Genomic DNA, 17,286 nt, shown 5'->3' with positions numbered 1-17,286 from the left:
ATATCATCTGTGCAGCTGCTACTTGGTCCAAACCTCACACGTTTCATTACAAAGTGGACAGGGCCTCCAGGGACAGGGCTTCCTTTGGTTCCACTATGCTCAGGAATGATCTCCCTTGCGCCACCCAGGATTAGGGTGCTTGGGACAAAACGGCGAGATAGAACAACTTCACATAAAGAAGTTATGTTCTTACCATAACGTTACATGTGAGTTGTTCCTTCCCCCTCCTAGTGAGAAGAATGGTTGTCTTGGTGGATTGGTTGGTCTTGTCAGCTTGTCTACTTAAGGCAGACTGTTTTCCTTTCTGCAAATCTAGAGGTACCTAGATAGGTAGGTACTGCAGTGCTTATTTTTTTAGGCTATCTTCAGGTGCAGTGTACTAGATCTGGGGTTTACAGTAGAGCATCATGGGATATCTACTGTGTCTCGAGCTTCTCCGAGAGTTTAAGCTTGAAAAGCGGCCGACTCGGAGCCGAGGGATCGGCTCCGAACCCACCGTGTAAGAACAAAAAGGCGAGATGAACAACTCACATGGAACGTTATGGTAAGAACATAACTTCTTTTTATATCCTCTTCCAGTACTTGCTTTAGAAATGTCTCCACAGTAGACTTCTGTGCCATGGCCACTTGGCCATATCGCCAAGATTTGTTGCTTGGGCATCAGTTCCAGGAGCATGGACTGTTTGGTGTATTAAAGTTTCAGGACTCTTGCCTTGTGAATCCTTATTTTTTGGCCTTCCTCTGGTTATGACTTTTCATGGCATTTTAATTTTGATTTTGTTGCAGAAGTCACCCGCTAAGCATGGCTTTCAAAGTCAAGTTTAACGGTTGCAGGTTCAACATATCAGTTGACATGTAAGAAGTCCTTCTGCATTATTACTTTTCTTTCATCCCCTTGTGTTTGACGGCCTCTCCATCCAATATCTGCTGTTGATTTTTCCTGTAAGTCAGTCAGTTGTGTCAAGTCTATATTTTCAAGTCTTTGTCTTATTCAGGTTGCGCTTGTTTACTGTACGGAGCACAGACACGGAGAGTAGGAATTCTGAGACTTCCCTTTTGTTTTGTCTTCTGATATATTACATGATGATATGTATTGATTGAATGCATGCACAAACCCCTGAGGACTTGAGATGAAGTGATTTCAGAAAAAAAGCTAAGGATATTAGAAAAGAATCACAGCAGTTAAAAACTGCAGAATGTTTTTTCACAAAACACAATTTATTTTATGCTAGGTACTTGCATAATTACAGTAGAATGTTTTTGGAACAAGCGGTAGAAGCATTTACAAATGGGTTCATATTAGAACTACTAAAATGCATTTTGTCGAATGTGTTTTCCTTGACACATTTAGGGCAAACAGGCAAAACAGTGAAGCGGCTGTTCAGTGAATTCTTTCCCTGGGAAAGAAGTTGCTTGACTGCTTTGCCTTTTCTGGAGTGTAGTGTGGTCCCTTGTCCGGTATAGCTCCCGAGTGTGATTGTGCAACAGTTACTGACCTTAGGGTTAGGATGCAGGTTAAGGTAAGGGCATATGTTTTAAAATGTTTACTGTTTTTTTTTTTTTTTTTTAGCTGTATGGTTGGGTTACGTGCATATGTGTATTTAGTTGTTTACTGGTTTTTAGGGGGGTATAATTAGGGTTAGGTTATGTGTGTATGCATTTGGAAATGTTTAATGTTTTTTTTGGGGGAGGGGTGGGTTGGAACAGAGATTTCTTTCCCTAGGAAAAAAATCGCTGTTCTGTGGTTTCGACATTTTCAGTGTTTGCTGAATATGTGTCGATGAAACACTGTTCGCTGTTTTCAGTGTTCGGTGTTATGATATGAACCCTTTACAAATGTTGTGCAGTTGCCTTTGACCACAGACACACATGTGCACATGCATGTCTGCACTTGTACATATGTGCGCGTGTGTGTGTTTGTCCCCAGTGGTAGAGCTACATTTTCTCAGAATTCATGTGAGTGCTTTTTATTTACCTGCACTGCAAGCACTGATGTGAGCTTCAAAAGTTAAAAAAGTGCAGATGATTTGTCCTAATATATTGCAGTATTTTTGTAGGTTTATACAGAAATGATGGCTGTTTTGAAACATGAAGATCCTCATACAGGACGGCTGCAGGACAGTGCTTCTGATTTAAGTCAACTAAGCACACAAACAGTCTTTTCGGTTTTAGACCACCTGATGCAATGGGCCCGGCACAAGTTCCATACTCTAAATACAGAGAAAACTGGTAGATCAGCAAAGGATAAAGGAGAACCAAACAGTAAGTAATATGATTCCCACCTCTCATCCTTCTGGGAATGCTCCTGCTCCCACCCCTCCTGACTCTCCTCTACTTAACCATATCCTACCTATCTCTCCACTAATTTCTCATAACTCTGATCCCTCTCTACTTCTGCACACCCTACCTACCTCTGTTTTTCAATTTTCGCAACTCTGATCCCCACTGTCTAGTTTCCTACCTAATTTTCCACCTACATCTATGCTCCTTACGTCTATAACTATATTTTCACTCTACCTATTAGCCATTAATTTCCCTCTTCTGTTTCTTGTTTGTTTTGTAATCTGACTTGAGAAGTTCACTTGTGTAGACTATGTCAATATATATATATATATATATATATGTGTGTGTGTGTGTGTGTGTGTGTGTGTGTGTGTGTGTGTGTATGTATATATATATATATATATATATATATGTGTGTGTCTACTTGATATGGCCGAAATTTCAAAATGTCAACTTTCATATGGCTGAGACCATATGATCGACATTTGAAATCTCAACCATACGAGTAAAGCACCAACTTACCTTAATGCTGCTCCACACACCCCTCATAACTTAAATATACCAACTCCGAGATCACACTACAGTGCAGAAGTGGAAATCTTTCCATTCCGCACTGTAGCATAATGCCGGTTTCCCATGGTCGACATTTCAAATGTCGATCATATGATCTCAGCCATATGAATGTCGACATTTTGAAATGTCGACCATTAGAAGGGGACCCATATGTGTATGTGTGTGTATGTATAAAAATATATATATATATATATATATATATATATATATATATGTGTGTGTGTGTGTGTGTGTGTGTAGAGAGAGAGGTAATACCTTTGATTGCCCTGTAAAAGCATTTTGTACTTTTCTTTTGTTAGTACATCTCTTATTTCATTGTATACTACAAATGTTATATACTTTGCAACATTTTGTTGGTGTGTTTGTCTAATTACTTTATCACTTGTTTAACCTTGTTGGGGCTTTTTTCCCCAGGACTCTATTGAAAATGGGCTCCTTCAGCCCAGTGGACTATCCTGGTAAATAAACTGTAAAATAAAATAAATAATACATAAATTATATTTTGTGCACTTTCACAGTTGCCACTAAGGCCCTGTGGTCAGACAATTGCTGCAGATCTAAATAACTTGTTTGTGTAGCTTTAATACCTGAATATGCAAGTACTTCACATAATTGTATGCCATACAGTGATCTATATCCTGTGATTTTATGTCTGATTTGTATTTTGTATTTGTGTGCAAAATGAAAAGACAAAAATTTCATGTCTGTGACAGCCAAAAAGGAATGCCTCTGTTATTCAAGCACTGCTTTACAGAGGGAAGCTTAAGAAATCAGCTAGGTAGCCTGAAGCTTGAAAAGATGCCAATGTCTTGCAGCATGGCTTATGAAGAAGAATGTAAGCTTTTAATCAGATAGATGCAGAACAGTTTACTTTTTTGTTAAAAAAATGTAATTTTACTGTTCCCTTATGGGACTTACTGAATATTAGTGCTGTTAAAATGTAAACATTTTTTTTTAACCGAGTTTCAGTTGTGCTATATTACCTAACAGCTATAATCAAATAGTCTAAGACTTGAAAAAAAAAGAATAAATTTAAAAGGATGCTTGCAGCATCGGCAACAAGACATCTTTACAAGAGATGTATTTTTATTAGTGTGGATTTATTCAACAAAATATTCTGAATTTTATTAGTATGGATTATACTCTGTCAAAGAACAGAATGAAACTAAACCCAGATGAGGACATGAAACATCTGGTATCTGATTTAAGATTATCCATGATGACAACCAATCTGTAAAAGGTTTATTAGTTTATGCACCCTTTAGCATTTGAAAAACTACTGAAGTTAACCTCTGGCAAATAAACCATTTGGTACATGTGGAAAAATTAACTAAGGTAAAGACCATAACCAAGGTAAAGAACACAATAAATCCAGGTTTTCCTCGTTAATGTGCAGATCCGCTTCCTATGAGACAGGAAACTGCCAGGTTAAATCTTACTGAATTAAATGTAAAGATCTTAGTTTCAGGTTAATAACATTACAGATATTTGAACAGTAGGGCAAAACTGAAACACATAAATTATATCTATATCACACCTAGACACAGTGCATGAAAACCTGAAAAATATGAGCCAATTGACAGAAACCAAGCTGTTTATCAGATCTGATTCAGCCCTGCTAAATGCTTTGAGCTCTTTTAAGATCTTTTCCCATCACCTGGAGTCTCACCTCCTTCAGATATCTTGTCATTTCAGCATTCAGACTGAATCGCCCTTTGCTCAGCTATGTACTCTATTTCTAAAATTCAAAAGTCTTACAGACTTTTTTCTTTTATTCTTTTCAGTCTTTTATCTTTTTGTATAAAATTGTGAGCTCCTTTGAGCATTCCTGCTTGCTTTGTTTCTTTCTTTCCCTGTACATTTTATGACACTTTGATGTATTATCCCTCATGTTTGAGCAGTAGGCCCTCTAGTTTTGATCTATTAAAAAAAAAAGGTTTGAATTGTTAGTTTGCTGTCTTAGGAGTTTATAATGGTAGATGTAGAATGTTTTATTTTTTCAGTGATAAAACTGTTTCTCGTATTTCTGTTAGTGTGCTGTTTTCATAGGTAGACTAGAGAAGAACTTTTATAGGTGAGCAAAGTCTGTCAACAAAATCTTTTCCCGAGACTCGCACAGTCTATGTGCCTGGGGTTGGAACATTTAACTGAAGAGTGCTGAATATGGAATGCCTTTGCGCTCAGGCATTAGCCAAATGACAAAACAAGTCAATTTTAAAAGGGCATCTTTCCTCAGAATCTGCTTCTGATTGTAAGAAAAGCAGGAAAAAAGCTAAGGACAAGGACAAAGATGCTGACCCCTAGAAGAGAAAATCTGAAGATGCCACTTATTCATCATTCCCAAATGTGCTGAGGCTAGATCCTTCTCCTTCAACTTCTGCAATTAAAAAACTCATATTTCTTGGGGCGTGGCCAAGATGCCAGCCTGATAGCAGCAGGAATACGGGTCTATGACAAATCTTCAAATGCTCAAAATTTCGAACGTTACATGGTCGAGACCAAAGTGTTCGAAGACTGACTTTCAATGGTGCCGTACTGTGCAGATAGGGAGAATTTCCCTTTTCTGCACTGAAGTGCGGTCTTGGAGTTGGTATATATAAGTAGGGTGTGTCTGGGGGGGGGGGCCTGCCTACGCTGTTAAAAATCTGATTTTCTTTTTTTAGTTTTTTTTTTTATTTGATGTTCGAAAATCCAAATGTCGAACATTTGGTCTCGACCATGTAATGTTTAAAATTTTGGATGTTTGAACATTTAACATAGACCCAGAAATCCATAGCTCTGCTTAGATCTTAATATCCTGACAGGAAATGTGCTTTAATTTTTAGAAAAATCTGAAAGTATAGTAAAAGATAGCGTAACATAGACTCTTCATTATTTCCTAAAAATTAATACATAGTCAAGAGAATTTTTTAATTATTCCTGTCAAGAAGTTTTCTACTGGAGATCTCGACATGAGCAACTTGAAGAACCCACACCAGGAGATTGCAGTGCAGAAAGAACTACATCTTATAATAACAAAACATCCAAGAACTGTCGCTAAAAATGGACAAATTTGAAAACAAAATGGATATTATCAAACAAGAATGCAGTAAACAACTGGAACTTCTGAATGGAATAGTAAAAACATCTGAACAGATTCTTGCCTTAGAGGAAACAGTGACTGACCTGGATACTAGAGTGACAGAAAATGAACATCACAAGGAATTTTTTTTGAAACAAAACACCAGACTGATTGAGAAACTGGAAGACCTTGAAAGTAGATCAAGGAGGAATAACATAAGAATATATGGAATTGCTGAGAAAGAAAGGGTGCTAACATGATTCAGTTCCTCAGTAAGTGGTTTTCAACAGCACTAAACATGCCTGAATCCCTCTCTTTTGTAATTGAGAGGGCTCAATCAGTCCCTGGCAAATCCATCTTCGTCTCTGAGTTCATCTAACCCCAGGTCTATAATAGTTAGATTTCTTTCCTCACAAGAGAAGGACTTAGTGCTGAAATCAGCATGGACTAATTCCCCCATCAAGATGGGTGAAAAAAGTTATGCGTTTTGACAATGACTACTCTTCTACAGTCATATCCAGAAGAAAGGAGTGTTCCTCTAATTGAGTCCTTGAAAAAAGCCAATATTACACCTAAATTCTTTTTCCTGCAAGAATAAAAATCACCTTGCCAGAAGGAGTGAAGATCTTTGATTCCCTACAAGAAGCAATAGAATTTATCCAAAAGAAGAAAATACTGTCAGATATAGAAGAAATGAAATGGTCTTCCCAGAGTTTGAAGAGACAGGCAACAAAAACTGGATGGTGTGTGAAGGAAGGAGCAAACAAAACTAAGAAACTAAAGGACAAATGAATAAATTCCTTCTAATTTTAAATGCTTTGTTTTATGAATCATAATATATTTGATTCTGGAAAATCTCTTTACTGTAAGGTAATGTGAATCATCTTTATTAACTTTCTCTTTTCCTTTCTATATCTACTTCTTCTAAATACATATAATATTAAGTATTTAACATTCTCTCTCTTTCTCTCTCTCCTTTCTTCCTATTCCGTTTTGTTACTAATGATGTTCTTCATGTTTCACTGTTGCAGTCATCACATTTGGGTTATCTGCTTGCAGCAGCCCTCAGTCGGCCTGATTGTCAAAGTCTTTGGTCCTGCGTCGGTTGCTGTCTCATCTTCCATGATGTCAGGTAGTCAGGGGTATAAAGCATGCAGCTGACGCCATTACATCAGTCTTTCATGCTGTGCAGTGCCCGAAGCAGAAGCAGTTCGAAAGTGCCGGTCGGCTGACTCCTGACATTTTCATTTTCGAGTTTCAGAACTGAAGTCTTCAACTAAAGCCAAGTACCCCATTGGGGAAACTTTTTCTTGCTCTAACCCGATGTCAGTAAAAGTTAATAATTGTATTTCTTGTGGAAAGCAAATACCTCATAAAAATTTTCATTCGTACTGCATTCCTTGCTTAGGCCCTGACCACGACATACCTAACTGTCAGTTTTGTGCCTTATTTAAACAATGAACTATTTGTCGGTTTATTTATGCTTCTAAATATTTTGGTACTCTGTTCAATTATCCAGATATGGCTTTGGTAAGCCACCTGACTACAGACATTCCGAAAAAACACAAAGATAAAGACAGAGACAGACCGCATAGGTCCAAAGCTGCTGACGGCGCTTCTCCTAAGCTAGTCACCAGTTCACTGGTACTCAGTGAGGCGCTTTCGCAGCCCCTGATACCCACTATTTCAGATCTGCAGGCCTCTACTGAGACCCATTCGGAGTCCAGTATGCCGTGAGATGCTTCAACTGTGGAGCCTGTGGATGTCTCTACCTTGGATGGGTTTGGAGCTGCTGTGCAGGGACCGGCTTCTGAGGGTGTATTCAGGCCTACTGACTTGCATATTAAACCGATGCCATCTTCTTCCTCTAGTCCTAAATCTCGATCTATGCCTAGTAAACCAGTGCCCAGACTGCATGGTCAGGTCTCTATGCCTAAAACCAAATTATAAGAATGGCTGAAGACCTTATTACTCTAATCAGGGGAAGCCACCCTCCCCCCTCTAAGAGACCTAGGACTGAGTTTACTTATGATTCTTCTGATCAGGACTCTGAAATTTCTATTTCCTCTGATGACCAGGATTTACCCTTATCTACCTATGAGGATTCTAATGCAGAGGACTCTATTCCCTCTGCTTCCGCTCCAGAGGATTTCTCATTTGGTGAAACCTTGCATACTCTTAGGGAGCATTTTCGCTGGGAAAGCCAGGATTACTCTGACTCTAAAAAGAGGCTTAGGAATTTCTTACTCCTGCCACAACACAGTCCTTTAGCTATCCCCCCTGTACTGGACATTGTTGATGATGCCTTTTTGGAATCTAGCTTGGCCCCTGACTCTTTACCCCCTGCTCCCAGAAAACCTGATAGATATTACAGGGTTCCTGACTCTCAAGTTCCTCTTTAAAAATCCTACGGATCCTGAGAACATTTCACAGGGACCCAAGGGCATTAAGGCTACTTCTGCCAAAAATCCTACCCCCTCTGATAGAGATTCCAGGATGCTGGATAGATGGTGTAAGAAGGTATACACTTCTGCAACCTTGGCCATTAGGGCCTTAAACTGCCAGTTTCATATGTTAAAGTACCAACAGCATATTATTGGATTGCTTAAACAGAAAATTATGTTTATTCCTGACTGTGCTGAAAATAAAGAATTACAGGATTTAATGCATTCTTCTGATCAAGTTGGAAAACGTACCTTGCAGTGTAGTTTTGATTCATTAGAGGCATCTTGCAGGGCTGCTGTCACTGGGTCTGTACTTAGAAGGCATGCTTGGCTTAAGGAGCAATCTTTGCCAGATCATGTTAAAGATAAATTACTGGATGCTCCCTTAAACCAAGACTGCCTGTTTGGCAACAAAGCAGAAGTAGTACTTAAAAAGATGGAGGAAAAAGCTAAATCTATGCAAAATGTTAAAGATTTTCTGCAAGTACAGCCTCCCAGATTTAGTAGGCATTGGCCCTTTAAAAATTGGTCCTTTCCTGCCTCTTCCAGGCCTTCAGTCCAAACCCAGAACTAGCAGAAAACCCAGGCTTCAGTCCCAAGGTACTCACAGGACTAAGCAGTGGGGGGCTCCCACTTCCAAAGCTGGGAGTGGTAAGACTCCCCCCTATGGTAAACTGTCTCAGTGACTTAAAATTAAATCTTCCAAGCCCTGCACAACTGACTGCTCCTTTATGGGGAAAGATTGCCCTGCAGGCAAAACATTGGGAACTCATTACCCATGACAAATGGGTTTTACGTATAGTTTCCCAAGGATACAGATTCCACTTTCAATCCTTACTAACCCTAAACGGTTGGCCAGATCTACCCCCAAATCAGTGGGCAGAGGCTCAAAAGCAAATTCTCTCTCTCTTAAGCATCAGGGCTATTCAGCCTGTTCCAGAAGAGGAAAGGGGACAAGGTTTCTACTCAAGACTTTTCCTGGTGCCCAGAAAAGACAACTCCTGGCATCCTATCCTGGACCTCTCTATCCTAAATACTTTTTTGGTGATTCCAGAATTTAAGATGCTAACTCTTCACCAGCTGCTTCCTATGCTTGGCAAGGATGCCTGGTTGGCAACACTGGATTTAAAGGAAGCCTACCTGCACATCCCAATAAGGGAATCTTGCAGAAAATACCTATGCTTCAAAGCAGGCTGCATGTACTGTCAGTTCTCTGCACCGCCCTTTGGCTTATCTACTGCGCCCAGGGTATTCACAAAGTGCCTAGCACCAGTCATTGCATTTTGCAGGCAAAGAAATATCCAAATATATCCATATCTGGACGATTGTCTAATTCAGGCAGAAAGCCAGGACATACTATCGAATCATCTGGCGTTTGTACAAAAATTGCTCACTTCTCTGGGGTACACCATAAACAAAAAGAAATCCCACTTGGTACCCTGCCAACAAATTGTTTTCCTGGGAGCAAGCTTGAACACAACTTCCCAGATGGCTTTCCTCATGCCAGAGAAAGAAATTCATTTGACAATCTACTTCAAACTGCTGGCCACAAAGACCCAGTTATCTGCAAGGAAAATACTGCAAGCCTTGGGGTTCATGGCTTCCTGCATTCTTCTGATTCCATATGCAAGACTGCATATGAGGAAACTACAATGGTATCTAAAAAGCCTATAGTGTCAACATTCTCAGGATCTAGAAGCAATGATTCCTATCATACCTTGTCTACAGATAGAGTTCCTTTGGTGGGCAGAGGCCTGCCACCAAAACAAGGGACTGCCATTCACTCTACCCCCGCCGCCCAAACCCTAACAACAGACGTATCATACTATGCATGGGGGGCTCACATGTCATGGAAGTGCATTCAGACCTGCCCTGTCAAGATGCCCACCTTAAGTGTGTCTATGGCTTGGCCCTGAAGTACTAAGACACCAGGTGTTCTGTCTGTGAGAGCTTTGGCTGTCAGGCATGAGCAAGCACAAGACAAAGCTCAAACATAAGGGCCTTTTTCCTTCTAACTCTTTGGTTAGTTCCAAGGCCTCTCCTCCATATCCAAAGAAACGGTCTAAGAAGCCTCGAGTGCGAGACTCCAGTCACTCCCATAGGAAGCACCAGAAGTCATCTTCTGCTTCCACATTGGGGACAGCTCCCTTGTGTTTTCTGGGTCTGAAGGTCCATCGGCTTTTAGCCTCCCCAGGTTCCTTGGTGCCAGCTTTAGCTCAGACATTTCAGAGCCAAAAGCCTTTGGCATCAAAAACCTCAAAGAAGGTGTCACCGGTTCCAAGCATTCCCAGACTGTTCGTTAAAGGGGCACCTTTTTGTAAGATGGCTCCCCCATTTACCTGGATACTCCTCCTCACTCACTGGAGTCCTCCCCTTCTCCACCTCAGTTTGAATCTAACATGCAAGGTCATCTTCAGGCTGACCCTCAAAGCCATCCTGTGTGGCATCTGTCTGGTTGTCCAGGTCAGTGAGCAGTATCAAATAGTCAGAAGTGGATCAGCTGATGTGGTCCTGTTTGCAGGCACAGATGCAATTAGGCCTCATCTCCTTGGGTCCGACACAGACTCTGGGAACCTCTACTCCATCTTTCAGATTTCCTCCCTTGGCCCCCTTGGATCCTCTGTCTTCAGATCTGGTGGAGTTTCCACCCTCTAGATTGGATCTGGCAGCCTAGTGCTCTTCAGATCCATCATGTTCCTTGGTAGCTTCGACTCTGACCTATTTGGGACCGATTAAACCTTGGAGCCATGGTGTCAAGACTGGAATTTTGGGGTCAGGTTGGACGGTACCAATCACCGGTTCATTATGCCCTCTTGGAGTCTCAGCCTTATATAGCTCAGTTCTGGTGTAAACATTGGGTCTGGGTGTGGTACCTTTGGGTTTGGGGTTGTCTTTGGTGCCTTTGAGTTCTGGGATCCTTGGATGCAGGAGGCCCGTTTTGGCCACGGCCTTTGATGTTGTAGATAGGATGCTCTCAGGCAGAGAGAAGGGTGAGATATCTTCAGCTGACATCTCCTCACATTTTCCATCTGTGCCACTGAGCAGTCAGCAGGTTGCTCCCAGACAGCCTGCACCAACGGGCTTCCAGTCTGCTACTTTGGAGGGGTAACCTGCTACTCCCGTTCTTGTTCTGCTTCTTCAGGGATGGAAATGTTTTGGGAAGAGAGTGAAAGAGGAAATATTTGGATTCTCTGGAAGAATCTGTCACCGAGGATACTGACCTCAAGGAAGGAGAGGGTTCCACCAAGTCTCTGCATGATGACACCTCTTTTGGCAAATTGTTAGCACTACTTCACTAGCACGGGGACTGAACCAACAAAGTCTCCTCTCTGGAGGAGTCAGTCTTCCTGTAGGCCTTTGGCATATGCCCTATTAGAGTTGGTATCTCTGAGGGCATGGAAGGAGCCTAACACAGTCGAACCAATACCTTGAAAGCCAGACAAAGTTCTTGAACCACCACCACCAACCCTCCCCCAGACAGATCTTATTGGAGCAGGGGTTCAGCTGTCGATGCCATCACGGTGACAGCTGCCACCAAAAATAAGATTTCTGAAGAGAATGCCTCAACTCACTCCCCGAATAGGGAGTCTTGGATGCTGGATCAGTTAGGAAAGTGATCCTATGCATCATCCACCTTTACTTTGAGGAACGTTAATTACTTATCTCACATGACAAGGCTTCAGAAAGATCTGCTCTCTGAAGTGTTGAGTACCCACAAGACACAGCAGTGTCCAGATACCTAGAAGAAGCTGCAGACTGACTTGTCCACCCTGACTTCCATCACCAACATTTTGATGAGATTCATTTCAAACACAGCTGATAGTGTCCAGAGTAGCAGGCTCCAGAATTGCTTTGAGGTAGTATGCCTGGATTCAGTTGTGCAATTTTGTGGACTGCCTCGAACCGTCCTTTATTAATGTCCCTTTTGACAGATCCTCCTTGTTTGGACCCAAGGTTAAGGACACGTTCACGAGGAGCAAACAAGATGGGAAGACACTGTCTGCAATGGGAGTCTGCTTTTCAACCCCCAGCAATCCTTTTCTAGGAATTATAAAGGTGGTAAGTGTCTCTTCTTCAGGACGTCACAGTTTTTCTTTCCGGTATGCTCCCCAGAGTGTTCCTCTTGAGGGCAAGGGTGGTCATAATGGTTGCCATCCCAATGGCAGAGGTGATCCACATAATCAGGGCATCCACTGGGCTTTTTCTGGTGAGCCCTTTTCAGTGATCCTGAAGGGTTGCCCAACTGCTCACCTCTGGAGACAGTCAGGGATCAAAGCTTGGGAGGCAATCACCTCAGACACCAGGGTGTTGAGAGTCTTAACCAGAGGGTATGTTATCCCATTCTCTTTATAGAAATTCCCAAAAAACTCCCAGTATGTCTCCCTGAAGTTCCACCCCATCAAAGACTTCCCCCAGCAGCAGCGATCTCCTAGCTGCTGACAAACAAAGTCCTTCAAGACATCCCACCAGACCAAAGAGGATCCAGGGTCTATTCCAGATTCCTTTTAATACCAAAGAAGATATAGGACTTCGGACCAATCTTAGACCTGAGCAAGCTGAAGCAGTTTATCAGAAAGACCAAGTTTTGAATGGTCATGGTGCAGTCCATATTGCCTTATCTGATGGATGATTGGATGTGCTCGATAGACTTCAAGGATGCCTCCCATCACATAAAGATACATTGGCATGCTCAGAGTTTCCTTTGCTTACATCTTGGGGCCAATCATTATCAGCTCAGTGCCCTGCCATTTGGTCTCACCACAGTCCCCCCCGGTGTTTATCAAGTGCATGGTGGTTGTCACTGCCTGGCTATGGCAGCAGGGGTTTCAGGTTTTTCTGTACCAGGATGATTGGTTGCTCCCTGCCACTATGAAGGCCTTGTTGATATTGCCCAGGGTTCCTTCCTCCAGTTATGCAAAAATTTGGGCATCACAATCAGTTACCCCAAATCAAGCCTTCAGCCTGTACAAGTCTTAGAGTTCATAGGGTGTCATTTGGACATAGTCAAACAGATTGCCAGGCTGCTATCCTACAGGGCTCTCAGCCTTCAAGCTCAGTCTTTGTCAGTACTGCGATTCCCAAGCCTCCAACTGATGCACTTCTAAATTATTTTGGGTCATACAGCTGTGTCAATAGCGCTTGTCCCTCTGGCCAAATATATGCGGGCACTGCAGTGGACAATGGCCTTACAGTTGGCATTCCTTACCCATCCTTTGGATTTTCCAGTACAGCTGACAAATGTGTGTCACAAGCAGAATCCTTGGTGGTTAACAGCCTCCATTAGTACTACAGGGAAAACCTTTTGTAATTTGTTCTCCTTTGGCCATGGTCACCTTGTACACCTTCCTACTGGGATGGGGAAGCATTTTGAAGGGAGGACTGCTCAAGGGTCCTGGTTTGCCACAGAGGATCACATTCACATCAGGGTTCTGGAGATGAGAGCAGTCCTCCTAGCTTTGCAGACTTTTCAGAACATTCTCCCCAGGGGTGTGATTACAGTTCAGACGGACATGTCTGTAGTCTGGTACCTCAACAAACAGGGGAGAACATGCTGTTACCCTCTTTGTTGAGAGGCCATGAGGGCCTGACAGTCTGTGATCTGCTCTAAACAGTTTCTGGTGGCAGTCCATATCCCGGGGTAGTCCATCATTCAGGCCAAGAGTCTCAGCAGGGGCTTTCTTTCGCCTCAGAAGTGGTCCTTAAATTGGCAGTGGCAGCTTGAATTTTTTGGAGCTGTGGCACTCCGTGTTGTGACATGTTTGCGTCCCCATCCAACACCAAGTGCGACTGATATTATGCCCTTGTTCCCCCTCTGGGACAGACACCTAGGGATGCTGTGATGTTTCCTTAGTCTACGGGTCACCTTTACACCTATCCTCCAGTTCCTGTCATGGTGAAATTTCTTCAGAAAGCATTCCCTTGCAGAGCTTCCATGATCCTCATCACTCCCTTTTGGCCTCATCAGGTGTGGTTTCTCTTCCTTTGACCTCTTCTGAAACACTCCTCATGGGTGTTTGGTCTCATTGCTGATCTTCTCTTTCATCTAGTTGGGCTGGATCCAGTCCCTCAAGTTGGTTCCTCCAATTCCCTTGATGGCCAGGAATCCCAAGCTTTTGAAGGCAATGGTACATATTTTGTCAACCTGTCAGAAAGCATCCACTAGGAAAGTGTACACCAGTAAATGGAAGAGATTTGTGTTATCGGTGGAGGCTCGGGGACTTGAACCCTTTTCATCCCCCTTGGAGTCAGTTTTGGATTTTCTAGCTGAGCTATTCAGTTCAGGCAGGCCTTCCAAGATGGCTGCACACTGCACAACAGCATAACTCTAGATCTCCCAGTGTGAAAACAAACTCAACAAAAAAGGCCAGTAGACTTTTGTGTTTGTTGGTAAATTTCAGTAACTGGCTATTATGTACTTCCTGGATGCCAGGAAAAAAGAAATACAGAGCACTTGGAAAAAAATCAGCAACAAAATGTGAGCAAGAAACACTGACTGGGGAAAGTTCTGAAGCTGTTAAGCAAAAAGCAATGCCATCTCCAGAGATGACTTCCAGGAACCTACAGGAAGATATAGGCAGGGAGTTGTGGGTAAGTGAGGTGGAGCCAAGTCAACTTGAAAGACTTTAGAATCAGCTAGTGTCACATCTGTGTCTGATCCAAAGTCCCACAGGTTGAACTAGACAGAGACAGACAGCACAGATCTATTGTTATGGTGAGTATATAACTTTTGTTTGTCGCTACTCTGGGCCCTGAGCGAAAGAATATTTTTCATCCTACCACAAGTGGTAGAATTACTGACTCAGCTAAAAGTCTCTGTCATTCATTCTTACCTGAAGACACTCAGACTAACACCTTTGAGAATGGTTTTCTGATCTCATACAATACAGCTTGTTCTACATAAGTTCTGTCTGTACTGTCTATCCTGAGAGGGACTAGAAAGCCACCTACTGGAGAATCATGCTTATCCAAGTGGAAAAGCTTTTCTCTTTGGTGCAAGAACAAAAACATTAACCCATCACAGACGGACATAAACCATCTATTACAATACCTGCCACTGTTATTCCACCAAAGACTCTTACTTTGGTATTAAGGTTCACCTTTCAACTATTTTTGTTTACTGTTTTTGCTCCTCTCCTATCTATTCTCACCCCGATATGAAGCTTTTCCTGAAAGGAATCATACATCTTCAACCCCCAAGAAAACTCCAATCCTTAGCTGGGATTTAAACTCTTGTTTTAGAGAAGCTAACTTTGCCACCTTTTGGGCCATCAGCATCTCCTGCTATAAAGATACTCACTTAAAAGACCACCTTACTCATAGCCATCACCTCAGCCAGGCAGGTTTCAGAGTTACAAGCCTCGATGTGCATGGAACCCTTCGCTGTGTTCCATAGGGCCAGGGTTACCTTAGAACTAATCACTTACTGGATAGCCAACTGCATCACCTTCTGTTATGGTCATCATGGTAAGCCAGTACCAACCCATGTCAGGGCACACACTACCAGTCAGAGTGCAGCCACCACTGCCTTCCTCAAAGGTATTCCTACACAGGCTGTTCTGGAAGCTACCTCATGGATGTCACTCCACACTTTTGCCAACACTACTATTTAGCCAATGATTCCAGGGTTATGGCAGGGTTTGCAGCTGCTATTTTGCAAATCTGTTCTCTCAGGTGCAACAGACAGTCTGCCCCCCCAGCTAGTAGCTTTGAGAGTCCTCCCCAGAAGCAGGACTGCAGCAGTGATTACGAAGAACATAGTACAGTGTGTCCCACTTACCATAATTGTAGATATTTGGGTAGGTCTTTGTTGCAATGCTAACTCCCACCCTCCTGCCCCTCAGTCTGTTGCCTTCTCCCTAACCTCTCCCACGCTGAGGGAGAAATGATAAAGAAAGCACACTAGATAGGTAGCCCTATCCTTAATTGGTCAATTCTGTTTCTACTTGCATAATTTTGGTAATCCCTCTAACCCTGTCCAAGTAAGTTTTGGGTGATATTCTGAGGGGTTGTGCTGTCCTCGGGCATCTGACTGATGGTCACTGTCTAGAAAGACCTGAAGATGGCACTCACTGGTCACTGTCTAGAAAGACCTGAAGATGGCACTGACTGATTTTCCTCTTCTACCCTGACTTCCAAACATCAGGCATCGGACAGCCGTTGACTAGGAGTGATGAAAAGAATTTGGAAATCGGGCCGGACACAGGTTTCTTCATGGCAAGAAGATTCAATGATCCCGTACTGCAAAACACTGATCTACTTGGACATCTACAGTTATGGTAAGTGTGACACAGCTGTATTTTCCCATACCTGGATGATTTGCTTCTTGCTGCTACACCCAAAGAGTACTTGCTCAAAGCGAGATGCTGCATGCTACAGCTCTGCCTGTCTTTAGGTATGTCTGTAAACTACGTGAAATCCAGTCTAAATCCAGTGCAGTCCATGTTATGTCCAGGTTCTAATAAAAAATAAGGTGTGCACTCAGCCTGCTTTAAGAAAGATTACAAATCCTCAGAACCTCTATCCAACATCTCTTGACCCATCCTTTCCACCAGAAGTCTTGGTTCTTTGGTGAAAGCCATAACACCTAGTACTCATAGTCACATTTTCCCTTTTAGAATATTGTGTACTTCTATCGTGGCTACTCTTGGTTTAATGGTCTCAGATGTCAGGTCACCCTGCAGAACTCAGCTATGCAAGACTCCATTAAAATGTTGGTTCAGTAAGACCTTTTGTGCTTTCTCCTCCAGCAGCAACAGTAACCATAAATGCATCTTCCTTAGAGTGGGGACCATTTCAAGGAGAGGATGGTACAAGGAACATGGAATCAGAAAAGGACAAATATAAATATCCAGGAGATGAAGCTGGCACTCCTTACGTTCTGGGAATTTCATAACCTTCTCTTTCTGGAAGTGATCTACTGTACTA

At 42.4% G+C, this 17,286-nt stretch overlaps 1 protein-coding gene across 1 annotated transcript in view; it reads left to right on the top strand.

Annotated features, from left to right (window-relative positions):
* Positions 1-17,286, top strand: part of ATR (ATR serine/threonine kinase) — a 1,835,177-nt gene that overhangs the window by 1,074,837 nt on the left and 743,054 nt on the right. The window contains exons 27-28 of the mRNA XM_044071973.1: positions 2,058-2,229; positions 9,850-9,906. Coding sequence (XP_043927908.1) covers positions 2,058-2,229; positions 9,850-9,906 — 229 coding nt within the window. The remainder of the gene's footprint in view (positions 1-2,057; positions 2,230-9,849; positions 9,907-17,286) is intronic.

Source organism: Protopterus annectens, chromosome 5.part0 (genome assembly GCF_019279795.1).
Source record: "Protopterus annectens isolate FY-2018-M chromosome 5.part0, PAN1.0, whole genome shotgun sequence".
NCBI lineage: Eukaryota > Metazoa > Chordata > Ceratodontiformes > Protopteridae > Protopterus > Protopterus annectens.
Note: the sequence above shows the minus strand (reverse complement) of the source record. Positions and strands in the feature narration are given on the sequence as shown.